The 26,116-nt window shown below is 35.5% G+C and overlaps 1 protein-coding gene across 8 annotated transcripts in view; it reads left to right on the forward strand.

The window, feature by feature from the left end:
* Positions 1-26,116, forward strand: part of MIPOL1 (mirror-image polydactyly 1) — a 305,849-nt gene that overhangs the window by 205,054 nt on the left and 74,679 nt on the right. Inside the window, exon 12 of one of the 8 annotated variants that reach the window (XM_045059815.1) lies at positions 4,309-4,495. The exons of the other annotated variants lie outside the window; for them this stretch is intronic. Within the exon in view, the coding sequence (XP_044915750.1) occupies positions 4,309-4,480 (172 nt within the window). The 3' untranslated portion in view covers positions 4,481-4,495. Of the gene's footprint in view, positions 1-4,308; positions 4,496-26,116 lie in introns of those variants that run through there. 8 annotated transcript variants of the gene reach the window in all.

A 26,116-nucleotide genomic window follows, 5' to 3' on the forward strand; every position in this document is an offset into this window, starting at 1 on the left:
GTGAGAGAAGAGGAAATTTAAAAAAAAATGTTTGATTTATTTTTGATAGAGAGAGAGAGAGACAGAGACAAAATGAGCGGGGGAGGGACAGAGAGAGAGGGAGACACAGAATCCCTGAAGCAGGCTCTAGGCTCTGAACTGTCAGCACAGAGCCCCATGGGGCTCAAACTCGTGAACCACGAGACTGTGACCTGAGCCAAAGCTGGACACTTACCTGCCTGAGGCACCCAGGTGCCCCAAGAGGAAATTTTAGACTGCATTTCATACCCTCATAAAGTGTTTGAGGTTTTTGTGAGTATGCATTACTTTTATATAAAAATAGATGTGTAACACCTACTTATATGTGTGTGTGACAATGAAGTTCATTTTCTTTAGTAGATGTTATTAGTGTTGTGCTTTACAAAAAGATAAGATGTATGAGAGAATGAAAATTCAAAGTAGATTTGCCCTACATTATGAAGTATGTTTCTGTAAGTGATAACTTCACTTATATTTTAAGTTTGCCAAATATTTTAAAGTATTTTCAAGTACTTTATGTGGCCAAAATCCAAGCACTTTAAAAAAAATAAAATATTAAAGGAAAGTACCAGCTTGAAAAGAAGTATACCTAAACATTCTTCTGCCACTTGGTAGCAGCAGGGGCCCATGACAGATTAGTGAGGAAAAGGGCACCTTTAAAAAAAAAAATCCAATCCTATGAACATTAGCTATGGCCAGAAATGACCATGAAAAGAGAGAATCCCCTCATATTTCAAGAGACTTCACTGGGTACAATTAGGTTTAATTTAGCATATTTGAATTAAAAATATTTTTCTCTTTCTATACATGACATATGTGTTAGTAATGCATTAAAGTTTTATCAAATCTACACTAGTTTAAAATATTTGGCAAATGGAAGTAATGCCTAATAATTGAAGACCTTTCTTCAGAAACATTGTGATTCATTAACCATAAAAAAAAAATAATGATGCTAACATAGAGAACGAGGTACAACAAACTGAGCTCTTTGAGCTACTCTTGATTCCTATACTTTCTAATGCTCCTGCTGTCATAAAGAGCTTAGTAAATATTGACTGAGGATGATGATGATCCAGCAGTATTTTTAAGACTGTGTGGCACTGGCAGTACACTCAGATATCCGGGACTTACGGTTGTCATTTTGCCATGAGGCCCTTCCACCTGGGCCTCTCCCAAAAGGACAAATGTTTGCCTGCAGTTAGGCATTTAAATGTGTAAATATTCCAGTCTCAATTATATACGAAGTAGCTAGAGTTTTCACTCTGAATCATGAAGTCGTTGTTCCCCAAAGTTTAAATTGATGTTCTAAAAGTTTACGGAAGTCAAAATAGGCTTACTTGAATATTATTTTCCATAATTCCAAACAAACGTTTTTTTATGGACATAGGTCAATATGAAAATATTTTGTTCCTTTTACAGTTCCAAACCCAGGATATTTATGAAACATCTGCATTTATTAGGGTTTAATTTACTATTCTGCTTCGTTGTTATGTTTTAAATATTTTGCAGTATATCTTGTTCCTTTTAACTTATAAGGGTTTTATGACTATCAGTATTCTGTTAATATATTTCCTTAATATAGTTCCAGTCATTTCCCATTTAGTTCTCATTAGATCAGAAATAAACAATAATCAGTTACTACATGAAACCATCAAGAAATTCAAAAGCCTAGGGATTATTTTTTAGTTCAGTTTTATTAGGCATTATTGATCTGAAATATTTTAATTTACTTTCATCCGTGGAAAGTTCAGTTGTGCTATCAAGCTAGGTCAGATATTCTAAATCGAAAAAAATGAAAATTTTCTGAAACATCAGTTGTATGGAAAAATGTGAGAATTGAGGTTTTGTTCCAGACAGTTGGACACACTACAGCATCATTGGCTCATAATTGAGCTATGTAAGTTTCCTGATTTTGTTTGATTTTACTTTTTTTGAATTTGTTTGGTTTTGTTGTATATATTCAGAATTGAAATAACCATTTATCTAATTTTTCTACTCTGTTACCTGAAAACTAAAGTGAAATGAAGGAGTCAAGTGTTAGTCCTTTGTGTCCTGACATGATTCTTAATAGCTATTTCTTTTTGCTTTGTAATTAGTAATATGAGGAAAAGGTGACAAATAGACTTCAATTATAATTCATATGAAGAAAACTTCATTTATTTCTAAATCTGATTTAGTTGGATCTTTATCATTTTATTTATAAAATTTTATTTTGCATTTATTTTGTTTGGTACGACACAATGTTTTAATTCAGAGCTGACATAACAGTAAGACAAATGGTATAGATTCTGACTTCTTAGCTAAGTGACCTTTGACAGGTAATTAACCTGTCTGAGCCTCAATTTCCTGACCTGTAAAATCAGGATTGTAATATTACCTGCCTCATATTATTTTTGAGAAAAATAAAATGAAATAATGCATGCCAAATGCTTTGTACAGTTGCTGGGTATAGGCTTAGGTATTTAATAAATGTGAACAATTGTTATTATAATCTCTGTGCTGAGTTTATATTGAGTTGTCATTCACTTTTCTTTGAGATTCTCTTAATGCATTTCCTTTTTTTTTTTTTAAGTATTTTTGACTCAAAATACCATATTGAGACTGCAATATGGAATTGTTTGATCTTTCTTTAGGGACAAGTTTTCATTGGAATTATTTTTTTCTTGTTGTAGGATACCTTAAAAAAAATTTAGTTACGGGGCACCAGGTGGCTCAGTCAGTTAAACATCTGACTTTGGCTCAGGTCATGATCTCGTAGTTCGTGAGTTCGAGCCTGTGTCTAAGGCTATCGGCTTGGAACCTGCTTCAGGTTCTGTGTCTCACTCTCTCTTTGCCCTCTCCCCTGCTCTCTCTCTCTCTCTTTCTCTCAAAAATAAATAAACATTAAATATATACATATATATTTAGTCAAAAGGATGTGCTTGAACTTAGATTTGGCTCTGTTTTTATTAACAGTTTAGTTTCAGGAATTGTTTCTTTACACAGGAACATTTTAGTGGTCAGAAAACTATTGAGAATTAGAAAATTAATACTTTTCATTCTTATTATACATTATTAAAAACATATTTTTCAGACTTCACCCTCAAAATATACCATTTCTCCCAATGTTTTCTAATATAAAATCTCCCCAAGAAAATAATAAGGATGGAATTTTAAAGCTATTCTTCTGTTCTTTTATCTTAGAGTTTGGTACATTCATTATCTTCCTTAATTCCTTCAACATCCTTGTGAGGTGTTATCCCTTTTTGCAGATCAGGAAACTGAAACCCAGAGCTATGAACTAACTTACCCTAGGTCACATCAGGGCCAGTAACACAAGTTAAATATTACCTAACTCATCTAATACTTGGGCCTTTTACTTATCTACTAGACAGCTTCCCCCACCCTGCCTGTCTCAAAAAGACTGCTGAGGCTAAACTGGTACTTCAGCATTATTTTCCTGATTTGGATATACTTGATATGTTTGTCACATTAAACACACCTCTAAGACCACGTTAAAGACATGTTAAAACGGTGAAAGAATTTGACCTGCTTTGGAGTTTAACAGTCTTTGTCTGTGTTCAACCAAACTATACAAATTACAACCGCAGTCAATGTCTGGATTTATAAATAGACTACCTCTGAATTTTTTTGCAACCTTTAAGCTCTAGCATTATATCATATGTCAGACTACAGAAAGTAAATACTGTGCCTGAAAGTAATTTTATCCACATATTTATTTTTATTTCCATGTTGTAGTATTATATTATTTTATCACTGCTCTAGCACAGTCAGTAAAATAACATTAACTGTGTTAGAAGTAATCATTAACCAAATAGCCATTTTTAATTTAATATGAATTTATTAACAGCCTACTATATACTATGGAGTGTGCAGTCTCCTATGGAGAATAAAGTAACAGAGGATAAGATGCAGTTGATACAGTCAAAAATATTATAATTAAGTAGAAAGAAAAGAATATACTCAAAATAAGCCTAAAAAATTACATGCTGTTAAATAAAATTAACTTGACATTGCCATAGAAAATCACAGAAGGGAAAAATTATTATAGACTGAAATAGACAAAGTTTTATGGAATGCTTGGAAATTGAAATGTGAACAAATGAGATTCTGATAGAAAGGGAGGAGGAGGAAGAGGACCTTGTAGTCTGGAAGAACAGTATAAGCAAAGAACAGTATAAGCAAAAATGAAAACGTTGTAATGAGCATAGTGCGTTATGTAATGGAATTGAGAGGAGGTTGCAGGAATTTGCTCTCATGAATTTAAGATTGATTCTGTATTCTTTACAGATATAGAGCTTGGAAATTAGCATATCACCCAGCAGTTCCATTCCTGGGTATATACACAAAAGAGTTCAAAACAGGTATGCAAACAAAAACTTGCATAGTAATGTTCACAACAGAATTGCTAACAATAGCCAAAAATTGGAAACAACTAAAATGTACACCAACTAATGAATAAACAGAAGTGGTATATCCATATAATGGAATATTATTCAGCCATAAAAAGGAATGGCATACTGATACATGCTACAGCATGGATGAACATGCTAAATGAAAGAAGCCGGGCAAAGGTGCATTTTGCATGATTTTTTTTTTTATGTGAACTATCCAGGATCAGCAAATACATAAACAGAAAGCAGGTGAGTGGTTTCCAGGGACTGGAGATCATGAGGAATGGGAAGTGACTGCTTAATGGATACAGGGTTTCCTTTGGGGATGATTAAAATATTTTGAAACTAAATGCTGATGACAGTTGTGTAACATTATGTGTCACTAGTAGTATATTTTATATTATGTTTATTCAAAAAAAAAAGATAAAAAAAAAACAAACAACCAACCAGAATGCTAGCAAACTTAACCCAGTAACATATAAAAAGAATTATTTACCATGACCAAGCAAGATTTATCCCAAGATTGCAAAGTAGGCTTAATTAACATCTGAAGATCAAGAAATAGAATACGCTTTATCAGTTTGCTAGGACTGCCACAACAAAATGCCTTAGACCATGTAGCTTAAACAACAGACAATTTTTTAAAGTTTATTTATTTATTAGAGAGAGAGAGAAACTGTACAAGTGGGGGAAGGACAGAGAAAAAGGGAGAGAGAAAGAATCCCAAGCGAGCTCCGCTCTGCCAGAACAGAGCCCGATGCAGGGCTCAAACTCCCGAAACTGTAAGATCATGACCTGAGCCAAAACCAAGAGTCGGACGCTTAACCACCTGAGCCACTTAGGCACCCCAAATAGCAGAAATTTATTTCCTCAGTTTTGGAGACTAGAAGTTCAAGATCAAGGTGTCATCAGGTCTTGTTTCTCCTGAGGTCTCTCTCCTTGACTTGCAGACGGCCACCTTCTTTCTGTGTTCCCACATGGTCTTTCCTCTGTGCACACACATCCCTGATGTCTCTCTCCATATATCCTAATCTCTTCTTATAGTCATCAGTCAGGCTGGATTAGGGCCCACTGTAATATCCTCAGTTTAAGCTAATTACTTCATTAAATGCTCTATCTCCAAAAACAGTACATTCTGAGGTACTGGGTATCAGGGCTTCAATGTGTGAATTGGGTTGAGAGGGACACAATCCAGTCCAGAACACTCCAAAATTAATGTCCTCCTCACATGCAAAATACATTCGTCACAAAGCCACAAGCCCAAAAGTCTTAGCCCACTATTGCATCCACTCCCAAGTCCTAAATCTCATCTAAATCAAGTGTGGGTAAAATTTCAGGTATGGTTCATTCTGAGGCAGAATTCCCCTCCAACTATAAAACTGTGAAACCAGACAAGTTATCTGCTTCCAAAATACAAGGCTAGGACAGACATAGGATAGACATTTCCATTCCAAAAAAGAAGAAATCAGAAAGAAGAAAAGGGGTCACAGTTCCCAGTCAAGTCCAAAACCTATCCAGGAAGAATCCATTAGACTTTAAGGCTCTAGAATAATCCTCTTTGGCTCGTTGCTCTGTCCTCTGGGCCCAGTGAGATAGCAGCCTCACCTTCCAGGCCCATGAGGTTAGCAGTCACACACTGGCTGTAGGTAGCAATATTGCCCCCATATCCCTGGACAGCAGCTTTGCCCCAAGGCCAGGGGGAGAGCCTGACCCCCTGAAACCAAGGAGGAGACCACCTTGCCCACTGGGTCTGTGCTGGGGTGGCCACCCTGAGGATCTCTGACCACCTTGTGGGTCATTCTTCTTTTTCTTCAAGGATGACACATGTGTGCAGCAAGACAGAGATCTCTATTGCCTCATCCTCTAGATCTCAGAAGTCCAACAGACTTCCTTCATTTTGTCCTATCTCTGTCCCCTTTAGTCCAAACTGGCAGTGTTTCTCCTGGCCCATGTCTATTCCAAGCTTCCATAAAGATGACTGATTAGATCCATGGGCCACACATGATCTCTTTTTGGAGTTGCTGTCCCATCTTATTCTCTCCAGAACATACTTTCTCAGTTTTTGCAATATGGATAGGCTGAGAATTTTCCAAATCTTCAGGTTCCACTTCCTTTTTGCTTAACAATTCCTTTAATTTTATCTTTCTTTCCTCGCATTTTACTGTAAGGAGCAGGGACAAACCAGGCCACACCTTCAATACTTTGTTGATTAGAAATCTCTTCCATTAAATATCCAAGTTAATCACTTATAATTTCTGCTTTCCACCAAACACTAGAGCACAGTTCATCCAAGTTGTTTAGCACTTTAAAACAAGGATACCTTTTCTCCAATTTCTAGACATGTTCCTCATTTCCATCTGCTACTCACCAGAATTACCTTTAACATCCATATTTCTACCAGTGGTCTCTTCAAGGCAACATAGGCTTTTCCAATATTTATCCCAAAACTCTTTCAGCCTCTACCCTTTCCCAAGTTCCACAGCCATATCCACATTTTAGGTTATTTGTTACCACAGCACCCCTTTCCTGAGAGAAACAGAACCAACAGGATGGATGGATGGATGGATGGATGGATGGATGGATGGATGGATGGATAGAGATAGAGATATATAGACATAGACATTGATTAAATATAGATATATTTAGAGAGAGAGATTTAGTAAAAGCAATCAGCTCATGTGATTATGGGGTCTGGCAAGTCCAAAATGTTCTGCATGAACCCACAGTCTGGAGACCAGGGAAGATGCTGAAGTTCAAATTTGAAGGCCTTTAGGCTAGCGTGGAGACCCAGAGAAGAGGCAGCATTGTGGTTTGGTTCCAGAGGCAGTCTGGTGCCAGAATTCTTTGTGGTTTCAAGGAAGGCAGTCTTGTTCTATTAAGGCCTTCAACTGATTGAGTGAGGCCCATCCACATTATGCAAAGCATTCTGCTTTATTCACAGTCCACCAATGTAAATGTTAATCTCATCCAAAAATCACCCTCACAGAAACAACTAGAATAATGTTTAAGCAAATAACTGAGCCCCATGGCCCTGCCAGATTAACATATAAATTAACCATTGTATACACAAACACATTAATATAAAAATAAATGTAAACAAAATAATATAAAAAAGCAAAACCCATGTGATCATCTCAAAAAAGCATTTAATATCCAAAACTCTCCATTATTTAAAAAGAACAAACAAAAAAATCAATGAACTAGGAATATAGAAGGGAATATTCTCAACCTAGAAAAGAGCATCTATAAAAAACCCACAGGTAACTTCATACTTAATGATGAAAAGCTGTTTTGCCCCTGAGATCTCAAACAAGACAAGGATGTTCACTCTCACCACTTCTATTTAACATTGTACTAGAAGTTGTAGCAGAAACTAGAATAGAAGGCTTCTAGATTGTAAAAAAGGAAGTAAAATTGTCTTCACGGGTGACATGTTCATGTATGTAGTAAATCCATGTATGTAAAATTTACTAAAAAACTGTTGGAACAAATAAGTTTGGTAAAGCTACAGATTACAAAATCAATATGCAGAAATTAATTGTATATTGCAGTGAGCATTCCAAAAATGAAATGAAGTAAACAGCATTTATAATAACATCAAAAAGAGTAAAATACTTAGGAATACTTTTTTAAAATAAGTGCAAAACTTACATTTTGAAAACTGTAAAACATTGTTAAAAAATTACAGAAAATCAAAATAAATGGAAAAACATCCCATGGTCATGTCATGGATCAGAAGTTTATATTGGTAAGATGTCAAGACTCCCCAGATTAATTTACAGATTCATCATAATTCCTATCAGAATCACGGCTGTCTTGGGGGGATTGCATATGGAATTGCAAGGGACCAGAATAGCAAAAACAGTCTTGAAAAAGAACAAAGTAGGCAGAATCACTTCCTAGTATCAAACTTACTACAAAGCTACATTAATCAAAACTGTGTGGTAGTAGACCAAGGGTAGACATTTAGATAAATAGAATTGAGAGTCTAGAAATAAACCCATACCTGACCAAAAAAAGAAAAAAAAAAAAAGAAATGGAAACTTTGAACAGCCCTACATCTATCTATTAAAGAAATTGAATTCGTAATTTAAAACATTAGTCAAAGAAACTCCAGACCCAGGTGTCTTCATGTGAATTTTATCAGCCATTTAAGGGAGACAGTAACACTTGTAACACAGTTTCTTTAGAAAATAGAGGAAGAGAGAATACTTTCTAACTTAGTTGATAAGGTTAATTTTATGTTAGTATAAAAAGCAGCTGCAAGCATTACAAGAAACAAAAACTACATGGAAACATCCTTCAGGAACATACTCAAAAAATCCTCAGCCAAAACTAGGAAATCTAATCCAAGAACATATAAAAAGCATACTGCCTTATGACCAAGTGGCAATGCAAGTTTGGTTTAATATTTAAAAATCAATGTAATTTACCCTGTTAACAACATAAAAGAGAAGAAATGACCATCCTAATGGGTACAGAAAAAATACATAATAAAAATTCAAAACCTATTCAGTTGCTCAATCTGACTGATAAAGAACATCTGGGAGCAAATTTACAGCTTACATATTTAATGATAAAGATTCAATGCTTTCTATGTAAGTTCAGGAACGAGGCAAGGATGTCCAACTGCCACTTCAGTTCAACTTCTTACAAGAAGTCATAACCATTAAAAACTAAAAACAAATAGAGCTGCCTGAATTCACAGTCAATGTAACTGTGTGTATAGCTAATCCTAAGGAATCTTCAAAAAGGCTACTAGAATAACTGGATTCAGGTTTTTACACAAAAATCAATTGTATTTTTATCTATTAGCAATGGACAATTGGAAAATGAAATTAAAAATTCAGTTTCTTTTACACATCCAAAAGTACAAAAAATTTGAGGATGATTTTAACACTTTCCCTGAAAACTACAAAAGATTGCTGAAAATAATTATGCAAGACCTAAGTAAATGGGAGAAACACACAGTTTTCATTAATGGGAAGACTTTTCTGAGTCTTAAATATTGCTAAGGTAATCATTATTTCCAAATTGATGTGTACATTTAACATTATCTTAATAAAAATTACATCACTTATTATTATAGACATTGACAAGCTAATTCTAAAATTTACCAAAAAAAAAAAAAAAATCAATTGATTTAGAATTGCCATGCAGTTTTACAAGAGAGACAGTTGGAGGAAAATTACTACCTGATTTCAAGATACAGTGTATAAAGTCACAAATATCAAGATACTAGTATTGTGAAAGGATGGAAATACCATGTAGATCATTGAATTAGGATAGAGTCTCACATGTACCTGGCCTATTTATTTTCAACAATGAAGACCAGGGGATTCATATGGAAAAGTAAAACCTATTTAACAAGCAGCGATAGAAAAACTGGGTAGCTATGTGTAAAAAAAAATTCACTTTAACTCTTACCTCACATCATTCACAAAAATTATCTTAACAGAGACTTCGTCTTATTTGAATTTTTTTCCACCACCTAATACACTCTCTAGCTTATAGTAAGTGCTAAATAATTATTTGTATGGTAAGTAAATGATTAGACTCTAGTTCTTCGGTTTTCTGGTTCTATCCTCAGTGAGAGATGCTTGTGTCACTTTTAGAAGGCTATACAAATTCTGTTTTCACGTCAAAAAGATAGAATCTAATTAGAAGGATTCTAGTTCCCCTGTTGCACTGGGTCACCCCAGGTAACTTTCCAGTCATAGCTTCCTAGATACACTCACCTGGCACTCAAATGCATAATAGTTTTACAGATATTTCTTTGTGTCATTGCATTTGTATATATTAGAAACTGCAAGAATAAGAACATGTTAAACTTAAATAGAGTAACAAGAGGCAGAACAATCATACATGCCTGTGGATGATTTATTACCATTTGTTGATGCACTAATTTGCATTTTGCTCCCACTGGCAGCTAGAGTCAACATGACATATTCATTTATCCTAATATTTAATTCCAGTGAGCTCCCCTTTTTTATTAACATATATATTATGTGACTTTATTTTGCTGAAAGAAGTTAGAGGATACTGGTGCCTATCTTCAATATATGGGTAGATAGTGATTAATGTTGGTGGATAAAGTAAAGAGGTAAGGTGACTGTTGAGCATACAAGATTGGAGACATAGGTCAAGACTCCTGATGGCTGATTTTATAAAACAATTCTTAAAATAGTAAACTGTTTGGGGCGCCTGGGTGGCTCAGTCAGTTAAGCGTCCAATTTCAGTTCAGGTCATGATCTCAAGGTTCGTGGGTTCGAGCCCCGTGTAGGGCTCTGTGCTGACAGCTCAGAGCCTGGAGCCTGCCTCAGATTCTGTCTCCCTCTCTCTCTTCCCTCCCTCCCTCGTGCTCTGTCTCACTGTGCCTCTCAAAAATAAATAAACATTTAAAAAAAGATTTTTTTAAATAGTAGACTGTTTTATAGAATACCTCCTTCTTTGCAGAGTTGCAGACTAGATATGCTCTTGATTTAAAAACAAAACAGGAAAGTCTGATCAACAGAAAACAAAATGCTTGTCCTAAAAGCTATGTTTTGTGATATTACTTCAATAACGCACCCGAAGAGAGCCCCACTGAGGTTCTAACAGTCCCTTATACTTCTTCAGTACTTACTAATCTTCCTTTTAAGAGGCAAAGCCTCTGCACTATAGCATTAGTAGCAATAGCCAGTGTGGGCTCATACAAGACTGGAGAAGTATCATTGCAAAAGACACATGTATTCTGAAACAAGAATGTGAATCAAGGTGTCCTGTATATGCTTCTTAGTTCAAAACTGATCTAAGCTCTAGGTTGTAGTAGTTTATTTACAGTGGGCCCATAATGTCACTTGCAGGAAATTATTTTTCTTTTGATTGATGTTATTATAAATAAGGCATAATATATGGCAAAATTCTTTTTTTTTGACTATAAACTATATTGACTTTAAAAAAAAATTTTTTTAATGTTTATTTATTTTTGAGAGAGAGAGGGAGAGACATAGTGCAAGTGGGAGAGGGGCAAGGAGTCACACAGAATCCAAAGTAGGCTCCAGGCTCTGAGCTGTCACCACTGAACCCGATGCAGGGTTCGAACCTACGAGCCATGAGATCATGACCTGAGCCACAGTCGGAGGCTTAACTGACTGAGCCACCCAGGCGCCCCTGACTTTCTTTCTTAAATGTTAGATTTGCCAATAAATACTTATTAATAACGACTAGCAAAATCATTAGCAGCTTTCAGCGTTTTAATAGTTCCTGCATTTCTTAAATATTGAAGAGTCTTAAAAATCTTTACAAGGAAGTTAATATTGTTTGCTATGCTGTTGCCTTTTAAAATCAGTGGGGTGGGGTCAAGCAAGAGAGCCCAAGGGGAAAAAATGTTCCGAAAAGGAACTTAGAAAAATGAAAGTCTTCCTATATACTGTTAACTATACCAAAAGAACAACAGGATCTCAATTTCAGAATTAGTAGTCTGTTGACTCTTTCATATGCATGAATATCAATTGTGGTTTTTGCATTCATCAATATTTGCTCAAATTCCATGACAGATCTGTTCCTTTATATCTTCAAGTTTAAGTTCTTTAGGTATATATTTTTATATAAGTCTTCAAAATTTTCTCATATATGACTCCACAGACATTCTCAAAGACTACCTTACAATAATTTCTGGTTTATGCCAACAAAAAAAGGGAAAGCATAAGATTACATTCTTCCTACTGTCACCTGAGGAGTGTTTTTCACATTCCATACATCAGTACTTGATAAGACAGGTTGCTGAAATTTTGGCCATGTCTGCGTCATTTCTAAGATCAATAGCTCTATTCCATTTTCTTTTAAGTCTATCAATGGGTTCTGCAGCTGATATTATCAATTAAATAAAAAAACAAGAAATCTTTGGCAGAGATAATTCACAAAATTGTCAAAATATTCAAATAATGCATACATTAACTCGGATTAAATTTTAAATAGCTATGTTTATTAGTATAAACACTGACATAATATAGACTTCCAGAAAACGTTGGAATAGTAATTATATAGATCTGTAAAGAACTCTTCTTGTCCCTCTTGTCTTAAAAAGTATTCAACAAGTTGAATGAAGGTAAAGAATTTGAATTTTGTTGTTTTTTTTTTCCACCTGTCCATAGTAATGAAATTCTTCACTGCTCTATGTACAGATTACTGTTAAGATTTAAAATTTTTCCTATTTGAAGTTGACTATGTTGGCCATGTGGTATTCAAAAATTACTAGTTCCTTTCCTTCGGATTGAATTTGTCAGCACCTGTGCCAAAGGACAAGAATGTTCTTTGGATCAAGACAAAAGGAATTTTTTTTTTTTTTTTGCTCCATCAAGTACTTAAAATCATACCATATTTTGTGTTTCTTTCTTACTTGAGCCATGACTTTCTTGTACGGTTGTTTTATCTTGTCTGAAATTTCTAATTACCTTTCTTTTTCTTGGATCTTGTACTTTATTATTTCAGCTTTCTCCGTCTTGTCACTCTTACTTTGTTTTATGTTTTTCTCTTTTTCACCAGAGCCCTGTTGTCCCTCCTGCTGTAATCGACATGTTGGTCGCTTTCTGGACTGCTGCGCACTGTTGTCCCAAGATTTCTCTCCACTGCTCCGCTAGGGTGGTTTCACTATTTCTGGGATTAAAGGTCTCCTTTCTTGCTTTATTCCCCTCTTCAACTAACTTCCAAACAAAATATAGATGGTAGAGGAGTTTTCTGAATATAGAATTTAAATTCGAAAATTACATCCCTTCAGAGAACTTTCAAATATTACTCTTCTCTTTTTATGCTCCCTAAGTAACTGATCCCAGAAGGAATCAAATTAGTGTTCCTTTGTAGACTTTTTCTTAGGGAAGATATTAAACTTTTTTCACCTTGGTGTTCTCAAATCTCATGAGGAGGTGTTTGAGAGTGGATCTTCCTTAATTTATCACACTCTGTACTTACAGATGATTTCAATCATAAGATTCTTGTCTGTCATATCTGAGAAATGCTCCTTAAGATTATTTAATAGTTTTCTCTCCTTTTTTTTGTTCATTTTTTTTCTGATGTCTCTTTCTAGTTTTCTAACTGCTAACTGCTTTACCTCCCAGACTGATTCTTTCATAGTTTTCTCTGTATTGTCTAAATCTTTAACTTTCTATTACACGCTTTAGAAATTTTCTCAACTTCTTTTGTTTTTTGTTTGTTGGTTTGTTTGGTAAAATAGATTTGAAACACTTATTTGTATAAGTCTGCTTTCTCATTGTTGCTTCTAAGTAGCTTTCCGTTTCCAAGAATAAAAATACGTGTAAGTTGTCTGTAGATACAAAGTTTTCACCATAGCTGTTGGCCAAGAGGACCTTTTCTTGGAAATACTGTACCATTTAACAAGTTGCATGGAAGGCTACACGTAGTCATTCTTTTTTATTGGTGGTAAAATGTATAACAAAATTTACCACTGTAACCATTTTTAAGTGTGTAGTTCAGTGACATTAGGTATATTCACATTGTTGTGCAGTCAAGCCCTTCTGTTAACTTTTAATTTAGCCAATGGTATTTGTATTCTCTAAAAATGTTTTCTCATTTTTGTTCCTTTTTCGTAGAATTCTGACCTTGTATTATCAACATAATGTCTCTTCATTTCTCTCTATATTAACTTTTTCCCTTAGTTATATTTTCTAAACTATTTCCTTGGAGGAATCAAGTTTTCTGATTATTTACCTTGTTCTTTCTCTTTCATCTTGTGGTTCTCATCATATGTCTTTTCATAGTTAAAAAAAGATGTCTGAATGTCTGGTATGGACTTCATTAGCTGTTGTGTAAGTAGGTCTATATGTCCCCTGTACAGGAATTGTGCTGGAGAATACTATGTGGAATAGAAGAGGGAACGTAAACTGGTAGGATTCACTTTAATTTTAACCTAGTGAATAAGTAATTCTACAAGCGAGAAAAGGAGGAATATTTGACTTGGGAGTGCATATCCCAATTAGCTTTCTCCAGGGAGTTCATTGGGGGTTTTTTGTTTGTTTTTTGTTTTTAAGAAGTTCAGTAAATTTCTTTAGAGAAAAGATGGTAGACTATGTGCTTATTGGTAAACATCAATGTGCCAGCCCTGTGTGCTCAGAGGCAAGGTCTCATATAGAGAGTTCCAGTTAGCCCTCCTGTTTAAAGGCTCCATTTCTCACTCCTGCCCTGCTTCATAGAAGTAGCCTGTTTGCTCAGAACTGGAGCACCTCCTTTTCTAGAGTTCCTGTGTAGTATATTCTGGGATGCTTTTCTTTCTGCCTATTTCATCTGTTGATATACTCATCACTTTCTGTCTTCTGAAATATAAAATTTCTCATTGAGGGTAATCACTGCCTCCATTCCCACCTCTCTTCTCTTCCCTTTCATGTGTTTATTTCTTTTTAAATTGTGATGCTTTTATTTTCCTGTGATCCTAGGAATTATGGGTGGTAAATGCATGTTGTAATATATGTATGTTTTAGTTGTCATGAATAGACTAATGACTTGGAGAGGTAATTCATATTCTCCACACCATTAAATTAACTCTATTTCTACAGGTACAGAAAGACTCTGTTGCTTTTGATATGTCTTTTATTTAAAAATAAGAGAGGTGCTTACAGGGTAGAATAAACGTCTCTTCCAATAGCAATAATAATAATAATAATAATAATAATAATAATAATAATAATAATAATGGAATAAAACAAAAAAGAAAATATCATCCATAATCCAACTCCTTTAAAAATCAAAACATACAGGGGCGCCTGGGTGGCTCGGTTGGTTAAGCGACCGACTTTGACTCAGGTTGTGATCTCGCAGTTTGTGAGTTTGAGCCCCTCGTTGGGCTCTGTGCTGACAGCTCGGAGCCTGGAGCCTACTTCAGATTCTGTGTCTCCCCCTCCCCTGCTCACGCTCTGTGTCTCTCTTGTCTCTCAATAATAAATAAACGTTAAAAAAAATAAAATAAAAAATAAAAACATACATGGGGGTGCCTGGGTGGCTCAGTTGGTTGAGCATCTGACTTTGGCTCAGGTCATGATCTCACAGCTCGTGAGTTTGAGCCCCGCGTCGGGCTCTGTGCTGACAGCTCGAAGCCTGGAGCCTGCTTTGGATTCTGTGTCTCCCTCTCTCTCTGCCCCTGACCCACTCGCTGTCTGTCTGTCTCTCTCTCTCTCAAAAATAGATAAATATTAAAAAAAATTAAAAAAAAATCAAAACATACATGTATTATTTAATCTATAGACATTTGAATACTTTTTACATATATGACTTGAATGTAAATTTTTTACAATACCTGAATTTATTAAGAAGCTTCATACCCAATATGTAAAATGGATTCATAAAATGGATGTACAGCTGTATCTATAAAATTAATTGAGTTATAAAATTAGTTTTTGAAGTTTATCTTATTTATTTATTTGTTTGTTTTGAGAGAGAGAGAGAGAGAGAGAGAGAGAGAGAGAGAGAGAGAAAGCACAAGTGGGAGTGAGGGAGAGAGAGAATCCCAACAGACTCTACGCTGACAGCACAGAGCCTGACATGGGGCTCAAACTCACCAGCCGTTGAGATGATGACCTGAGCTGAAATCAAGAAATGGTTGCTTAACCAGCTGAGCCATTCAGGCACCCAAGTTAACAGTTTTTAAAATAGGAATACTGATTTGTTTCTTCTACTTAAATTACTCTGAAAAATTTTATTTCTAAAGTCTGCATGACGTAATTAGTCATCAAGATGGATATTTTCTATGGAATTATTCTTAACAGCGCTTCCCCAGGGTACTATTAGCTGCTTTATACACATTTCCGTTGTATCCTTCACTCTGTCACAGCACTTATAGAGAGTCCTTCTCCTTACTTGTTCACCGGTGTCCCCTCTTACCAAACATAAGCTTTTTGACAGTATCTTACTTATCTCTATATACCTTATCTCCAGTATCCTATGTATGGTGTAGGTGCTCAACTAACATTTGTGAAGTGTTACTGTGATAGCCTGATAAGTGTCTTAGAAGCCACTTTTTCTTCTGTTTGTGTATATTTGAGATTTATTTTAATAATTTTATAATTCCTTATTTAAAGATAGATATAAATATGGTGAGGTTTGTTGGTATAGGAAAGATGTATAAGCTTTCCATATCCTCATCATAGGTAACACATTCACTCACCTTTTTTTCAGGTCTGTCATTTTTGAACAATGAGTTTTGCTGTGTAGACACTGATGTTTATATATGGAAATAGAATTAATTATCTCCCTTGATAGGTATAGGTTTAATGAAATAATATTTTTGTGTGCATGTATATATATATATATATATATATATATATATATATATATGTATATGTTAGAAAAAGAATTGACATCCAATAGATTTAAATATCAAAGCATAACTTAGTTAAAGCAAAATATTATTTTTAAAGAGAAAACTGTATAAAATACTTGTTCTGCTCAGTTGTATTTGTCAAAGCATATCAAGCAGATCATTATGAGGCTTAAAGTTCTTTTGTCCATTCTCTTTGCCTAGCACTTGACCACTGAGGACTTGAGATGAAAAGAAAGAGATACGGCTCCTCAATAGTCTCTCTTTCAGTGCGTTTGGATTTACAAAGTATGAAATCTGGAACTCAGCCAGATGTTATTAATATCTTAAAATGATTTTTAAATGCAGATTTGTACTTATTAAAATTTAATATACTAGAAAAGCATGAATTACAAAAATAGTCTTATGAATATGAGCAGCAAACGAAAACTTGATTAAAGGTGGCCATATCAAGCATTCTTCCCTTGAATTATCTTGCCAGCTTCTGAGTAATGCTTTGATTGGGGTTTGAGCCTTTTGTATGTAACAGTTTTTAGAGCAAGTTACTACAGTTCTTTCTGAATAATATAGGTCATGAGAAGTTCATTTGTAGGTGGGGCAGCTGTACTACTTTGGGGGACTGTCTTAATAGATCCATTTCATTAATTGTCATGAATTTTTTATTAACAAAACCAGTATATCAGGTTTAGCGAGCTAAAAACTGTTCTCATAGTTGTTATCTTTATTGTCAGAAAGAATATTGTGAAAATAGGGAATTACTGCACATGCTTTAACTCTTGATTAAGCAGAGGAATGGCACTGTCCAGGAACAATAACTTAGGGGCATATTATCAAGTTGATGTACAGTGTTTCAGTTGTGCAACTCCCAGTAACTTTAAAGCCCTGTGCTTTAATTTCAGTGTCTTCCAGTTAGGAGTAATGTCGTAGCTGTCTGTTAGGTACTCTGAGTTAATGTGATTAATGTCAAGTAGCCGGATGTTCATTCTTTCTTACTTAAGCTTTATTCCAAAGGTATTTTGGGTTAAACGACCTTCTAAGGAATTGCCTTTCAGAAGAAACCAGGCAGTGGTATTAAGAGACAACAGTAATGGATTGGAAAATGAGTGATGTTACTGTATGCATTTTATTGACCAATGGAAGAAATTTCCTTCAGTTTCCATCTGATAATCTTTATTATGAAGTCATACATAGAGCATTAAAACTATTATTTTTTTCTAATTTTAAGAAGTTTCAAAAGTTTTCTTAGACATATGACAGGCAATTATAATGCTATCCATATTCTTTGTATCTTTCCATGTCAAGGCCATAGCCACTTTTTATTTCTCACCTCTTGTGAGATAATTAATAGTATGAATTACTGTCTTCCTAAAACTGGTTTTAAAAGTGAAACAGGAAGAGGCTTAGTGTTTTTCTTAGGATCCCATAACTGATCTTTGATATACGCCATAACAGAATTTGGAATGTGTACTCGTACTCATTGTACTTGATAAAACATTGGTCTTATAAAATTTTAAGGCTGAAAAAATCCTGAGAAAATCATATTTTATAAAACAAAAATGACATAATTTTTGGAAGAAGATATATTGTGATTAGAATCCTGGCTCAACCATTTACCTTCTTGGTTAAATTACTTAACGTCTTTAGTCTCCATTTTCTCATTTTAAATGGAAATGATAACTATCTTTCATGATCATTATTCAGATTAGATATAATATATATAAAGTGCCCGAATGAGTGCCTGTAACTTTTCAAAGCAATAGACAAAACAATAGGCATCATTTTTATTATTATCTACAGATTTGGAATCATTCCTAAAATAGTTACACAGCGTTAGCTAAGGTAACATGGCTTGTTAGTGGCAAGATGGAATTAGAATTGTGTTCTGACCAAATCCAGTATTTTTTGCATATGCAGTATTATCTCTTAATTATTTATATTTTCCACACCATTTAGCCAGAATTATTCATTGGTGAAAACTATTACTCAGTAATTCCATCACTTTCTTTTTCTCTTCCCCCCAAATTCAAGAGTTGTTACTGAGGCCAGAATCTCAGATATCTTTTTTTTTCATGTATGTGTGACTTAAAGGATCCTACTGTTTTTAACCAGAGAGGTTTTTAACAGCCAGTTTTCAAAGTCTGCAAAACAGATCTAGTTAGCCATGACCTAGAATAAATAACAGAAGACATTTATTTCCACATTAGGTCATACATTGCCCCAGTATGATTATCTGCTGATCCATGGAACCCTATTTACTGTCTGCTGCCTCTCTTTATGACTCTGCGTGCTCTCTGACTTGAGCTCTGTTTGTAGCTCCAGAGCCTTATTCCTACTCAATTATAGATTTTTGGGTGCTATCCAAGTTTGGCCTTCTCTGGAGCCAGTTGTCTTTCCCAGCCTTGACGTGGACCTCCCACCCCTCACTTCCCATGCTGTCTAGGTGATCCACCACAGAAGGAGTAGTGATGGTGTTAGCTAATACTTACATAAAGCTTTACTTTTGGCAGAGTTCTTTCATAATTATAATCTAAGTTGATCCTCATAACTCTGCGAAGTAAGCAATATTATCTCTCTTACAATTGAGGAATGTAAAATTCAGTTAAATAATTTGCCTGAAGTCATACACATAGTAAATGGAAGAGCACCGGTCCTTTGACCACAAAACCCAGGCTCTTTTCACTTCTCAATCACTGTTCATGAGCCTGTTGCTGACGAGCGATAACAGAAAGTGTCCTAAGATAAAAACAGATGAAAATGTACGAGTTCTGTGTTATAATATGAGAGCTTTGTGGAAGAAGCATCTGTATATAAATCCATGTGAAAAATATTGTCAAGTGTTAACTGGGGAGTAAGTCTTACACTTCTCTTATTTTCTCAATACCAAGCACATGGGAAGTAGCAGATAAATATTTTTGATTCATTATTTCATTTAGAATATTAGAAAAGAGGGGCACCTGGGTGGCTCAGTCAGATAAGCGTCCAACTTTGGCTCAGGTCATGATCTCACAGCTAGTGAGTTTGAGGCCCACGTCAGGCTCTGTGCTGACAGCTCAGAGCCTGGATCCTGCTTCTGATTCTCTCTCTCTCTCTCTCTCTGTCTCTGTCTCTGTCTCTCTCCCTCTCTGCCCCTCTCCACTCATGCTCTCTCTCTCTCTCTCTCTCTCTCTGTCTCAAAAATAAAATAAAACCATTAAAAAATTTTTTTCAAGTATTAGAAAAAAGACAGCATCTCTTTTAGAAAAAAAGTCTTAATGTGATTTTATTGTAACTGTCTTTTGGCAGTTTTTTCATTTTTTATGATAATTATTCGAGAAGGATTTTTTGGGGTTTTTTGGTTTTTTTCTGGACTCCCTTCACTTATTTTTCTGATTTTACCTCCCACCCTATACACTAATGACTCCCAAATGCTATTATACAACCCAGGCCTTTCTCTTTAGTTCCAATTCATATATGAAAACTATCTGCTGGACATTTCCAGGGGTTATTTCATGGGCACCTCAACTCAGAATGTCTAAAACTGAAGGCAGCAACTTGTTACAAAAAAACTGTGCTTTCTTCTGAATGCCTGAGTCAACAAATTCCATCTATTTCACGTCTTAATGTTTCTCGAATCTGCTTACTTTTTTCTGTCGTTATTACCAATACCTCATTCAGATCCTCATTCTTTTCTCAGTTGAGCTACTAAAGTAGCCTCTTAAATAACTGCTTTACAACCAGTTTTATTCTCTTCAGACCCATTCTCTGCTCCTGACTGCCACTTCTTTTCTTCAAACCTTTCAGTAATAGTCCTCATTTCCACAAGAGAATGTGGCGCAGTTTTTAAAAAATTGTTTTAATGTTTACTTATCTTTGAGAGAGAGACAGAGAGACAGAATCCAAAGCAGGCTCCAGGCTCTGAGCTGTCAGCACAGAGCCCGAAGCAGGGCTCAAACCCACGAACTGTGAGATCATGACCTGAGCCAACCTCGGACACTCAACCGACTGAGCCACCCAGGTGCCCCAATTCTATTTTAGCTTCATACAATTTTTATTTACAGTTCATCTAAACCTAAGTGGCCACACTGTACTTAGTGATATTCAAATCACAGTGAAAATAGAAGATAATTCAGAAAATTATTGTTCTGTTAAATTGTTCTGTTAAAACAAACCCCTATGTTTTGCCATAAATCACTGTACTTTTGTAGCATTTTTTCTACGAATTTAGTAATTAAATTCTTTTTTTAAATTTTTTTTCAATGTTTATTATTTTTGAGAGAGACAGAGACAGAATGCGAGTGGGTTAGGGGCAGAGAGAGACACACACACAGAATCAGAAGCAGGCTCCAGGCTCTGAGCTGTCAGCACAGAGCCCAACACAGGGCTCAAACTCACGAACTGTGAGCTCATGACCTGAGCCGAAGTCAGACGCTTAACTGAGTCACCCAGGCACCTCAGAGAACGTCGTGGTTTTTAAGGCTTTTCATGATCTACCCCAGAACTGTCTCTTCCGCTTCATCTTTTGCCCTTTCCCTGTAACTTACTTGAGCCCTCATCCACCAGACACCACAGGCTATTCTTTTTCTCATGACTATGCTTTTGCTTATGCTGACCCATGCTTTCTTTTCCAGAATTGTTTTCTTCTAAATAACCTACTGCCACCCTTAACTTCCATTCACCAGCCAAATTAGCCTCCCCCCTGTATTATAATTATCTGTCTTCTCAACTGCACTCTGAATTTCCTGAGGGCAGGGATGTTCTTATTCATTTTACAACACTATGGCTGGTAGTGCATTTGGTATGGCGTAGACAGATGCTTTTGAAATTCTTGCACTTTTAGAAATTGTCTTATTTTATGTTATTAGATTTTTAAATGCATTTCATTGTGATAGCAATGATCTTCTTAATAGCTCAAATTTGATTAATTCATGTTTATCAAATTGGATTTATTCCACTTATATGTCATTTTCATTAAAATAAATTATGTGTCATTATATTCTGTTTTGCAATGTATTTCAATAAATAACAAAAACATATGCTGACAACAGTATTGCAGAAACCTTGTCTCATTAATATTATGTAGGTGAAAATATAGGTTTCTTCTACAAGATACTAGTATTGGTAACTTCTTATTTGTGAGTTCATTATACCCAAAGCAGAACAAACAGAATAAAATAAACTGAACACCAGCTTTCAGTTCTTTACCCATCCACATCAGTCTTTTTTTTCCACATTTTTTCCGACTTGAAACTATTTTTCAATTAGCAAATGTCTTCTTGAGTAGTGAACAGATCAGATGCTTCATCCCCGACCTAAATAAATATAGGTAAGTGATATTTGCCCATATTCCCCAAGTGAAGAACAAATTATGGTTGGAGCCATGTTTGTACTTGTATTATGGATAAGTTCTATACATAACCATAATAAGAACTTATTAAATGAAAAACAAGCATGTTGCAGCTATGACTATTTCAGAGAAAGGAAATACAGTTGTGCTTATTAGAAAGGAGCTTAACATCCTTTCTTACAGTAGGCTCAGCAGCAGTGTCATCCTGCCCTAATCCACCGTTTCAGTCCAGAGCTAGCTAAATATTGGGCTATGAGGACAATAAAAATTTCCCGGCTATATCATTTAGCTGTTAGTTTGTTGGATGGGTTGGTGTGTTTGTTTTGATGATTTACTTGCTTCAAAGAGATCTAGCAGTTATATTTGTCACTCCCCAAAGTAAACCTCTTCTAAGCAGTGATCACCAGAATGTAGATAGAGATATTGAAGTACTACAAAATCTAGTATTTATGATTTCAGACCTTTTCTTTTTTTTTTTTTTAATTTTTTTTTTCAACGTTTTTTATTTATTTTTGGGACAGAGAGAGACAGAGCATGAACGGGGGAGGGGCAGAGAGAGAAGGAGACACAGAATCGGCAACAGGCTCCAGGCTCCGAGCCATCAGCCCAGAGCCTGACGCGGGGCTCGAACTCACGGACCGTGAGATCGTGACCTGGCTGAAGTCGGACGCTTAACCGACTGCGCCACCCAGGCGCCCCACAGACCTTTTCTTAATATCAGAATATTTCAGTTCATCCTAATGTTTTTTTTTCTCATAAGAATATCAGATCTTTTGAAAAATAAACATAGATTTATGAAAATTCACTTTGCAGGCTACCTTTAAGGAATTGTTTTTACAACTGACTCATTCTCAAAAATTGTAATTAAGATTCTTTTTGATATTTGCTTTATATTCAAATTTATATTTACTGTTTCAGAGAACATATTTACAGCAATATACACTTTGTTGGCAGATTTAGTCCAGAGTTAAATATAATATTTAAAAAAAAGGGCTCATCATGAAAATACAAAATTTGAAATAAAGTGTTAATTGTAAAAAACATATCAGTAGACTATAGTTGCTGGCAAGGATGTGGAGAAACAGGAACCCTCTTGCACTGCTGGTGGGAATGCAAACTGGTGCAGCCACTCTGGAAAACAGTGTGGAGGTTCCTCAAAAAATTAAAAATAGAAGTACCCTATGACCCAGCAATAGCACTGCTAGGAATTTACCCAAGGGATACAGGAGTGCTGATGCATAAGGGCACATGTATCCCAATGTTTATAGCAACACTTTCAACAGTAGCCAAATTATGGAAAGAGCCTAAATGTTTATCAACTGACAAATGGATAAAGAAGATGTGGTTTATATATACAATAGAATACTACTTGGCAATGAGAAAGAATGAAATCTGGCCATTTGCAGCAACATGGATGGAACTGGAGGGTATTAACACTAAGTGAAATAAGCAACTGGAGGGTATTATGCTAAGTGAAATAAGCCAGGCAGGGAAAGACAGATACCATATATTTTCACTCATGTGGATCTTAAGAAATGTAACAGAAGACCATGGGGGAGGGGAAGGGGGAAAAAAAAGTTACAGAGAGGGAGGGAGGCAAACCATATGAGACTCTTGAGGACTGAGAACAATCTAAGGGTAGATGGGAGGTGGGGGAGAGGGGAAAGTGGGTGATGGGCAAGGAGGAGGGCACTTGTTGAGATGAGCACTGGGTGTTGTATGGAAACCAATTTGACAATAAATTATATTAAAAATAAATAAAAACCAAAGAATTGGTGCCTGGGAGCCTTGATATAGAGAATAGGATGGAAAATCGGTGAGAGAAAGAGCCTCTTGGACTAGAGCTGCAGGTGAGGTCTCCAGAAAGAGACGTTACCTGCCAGGTAGGTTTTTGCTAAAGCTAGATAAACTTCATTTTTGTCAAAGTTTCACAGGCGTAGGGATCTTGGTCCATTTCATTCAGTTTTCTTTCCCTAATGCCTTGAACAGTGTCTCACACAAAGTAGGTGTTCTGTAAATATTTGTTGAATGAGTCAATGATGACAGTAAAAATGAGCATGTCCTCAACCAGACCCAAGAGTTTTCACACTGTGGGTTCCAGGCAATCAGAGCACCACTCATTCTCTCAGTGTCAGAACATACTTGGAAGTAGGAGAACACACTCTCCCTCTTAAGATAAGCTCCTCTCCCTAACCCACTTTACAAAGTCTGAAGGCTTCTGTTTAGGACTAGCCATATTTGCAAGCCCATAATTAGTTAAATATTTTCAGCAAAGCTTTTCTCATACTTCCATGTGAACCTTCTTTCCACACGACCTTCTTTAACTGGAACACCCTTCATTTATCCTTGTTTGATTGAGCAACTCCTACTCCTTCAAGACTCAGCTTCCACAATATGTCTTCAAGAAGCTCCCCTGCCCTCATCCCTCACTTGATCTGGGTTTGGTGCCTCTGTTGTGCACTCCCATATAGTGCCTTCTTTGTCTTTTGCAACTTTCCCAAACTAGACAGTTTCTGAAGAAACATATGAAATGGTTTAGAACTAAATCATCTATGGCATGACACCACATATTGTTTGATTTCAGAAGTTAGCTCTCTGGTAAAATACAGTTAAGTTGATGCAGTTTGTCTTTGTATATTATAATATGCAATTGTGTATCAGAGCTGGGGTGCGGGGGTGGGGGGTGGGGGAAGTGTCTTAAATTTTCAGTTGAGGTACTATATTTCAACAGTACTACATGCAATTTATATTTTTCCATTTGCATGAGTAACTGGTTACCAGTGCACTGAGTTAACTAACACCATATTTTAAATTATTCCAGTGAGATTTTTGTGACCGTTTTAAATCGAGCATGTACCTGTTGGCCTGTCCCTATTTCTGATCTGACCTGGATCCCTGGCCAAAATTTGAGAAGTAGGGAAATATTATGTCACAACATTTCAAAGATAAAAATCAATGTAAACATGTCTTCAAGACATAAAGGAAAAAATACTAATCTAAAAACATACATATTCTATGCCAACCTTCCAAACTTTGATATATTGAAGTCAGTAATGCACAAAATAAAACTTTTGCAATTGGAACATGATACCTTTTTCTCTGAAAGTGTACACCATATTATTAACTAACTCAGAGACAGGATTTTAGGGAAAATTTAGAAACCTTGCTTCATACCAACTAGACCAAGTAATATCTTAAAAATTAACTTCATATGTCACTGATAGTAGGAGACTATTTCTTTTTCCATACACCAGCTATGTCAGGAAAAATATATATAAACATTCCTTTCAGACCACCACAAAGTAAAATAAACAGATCATCCCAATATTGCAAAATCCTGTGTTTCCACCTCAAGTCTGGCACATTTGTAATACTTTTTCGTTCTTGAAAACCTCACTTTAACCTTTTTACTCTCACTTTTGTTTTCTTTTTCAGTTTTAACCCTTTTGATGTAGAATGCATCATGAAGGGTCATTAATTCAGTACAGTGCTTTAAGTCACTGGCTCTTATTTGATACTTAGAAAAATAATTTGTGCTTTTCTACAGCTGGGCTATTAAAATACATACTTCATAAGTCAGTCCTTAGTACTCAATTTCTAGACTGAAATACATGCTAGAATAATAAAGAAACATGTTACCTGCAATAAGTGAAATTTAATTAAGTATAAATTTAAATAAAAGAGCCTCATTTCTAGAAAGATCCTAATTGTCAAGTATTCTAATGAAACTTAAGTCTGAAGAAATTTCTTATTTAAAAAATGAAGCTGTCATTTTTTTCTGTCTAGCCAGGAGTTACGGTAGGTAAAACAAGGGCCTAAAACTCCATAGATAATTATAAAGGTAGAGATGGAAAAACCCCAACCTTTACTGTGTTGAATAAAAAGCAAAATCCCTGTCTTCTGATTTTTACAGAGCATGTGGCAACTCTCTAACAATAGAAACTTTATAACATTTCCTTGTGACAGCAGCTGTACAACGGGTTTTGAACAAGTCTGGTATAGTGTTCAGTAAAATGAAAGGGACTGGGTTGTTTTCTGCTTCGACTTGGCATTTTACCAAGGAGAGAAGTTTGGTGG

Source organism: Felis catus, chromosome B3, assembly GCF_018350175.1.
Source record: "Felis catus isolate Fca126 chromosome B3, F.catus_Fca126_mat1.0, whole genome shotgun sequence".
Taxonomy (NCBI): domain Eukaryota; kingdom Metazoa; phylum Chordata; class Mammalia; order Carnivora; family Felidae; genus Felis; species Felis catus.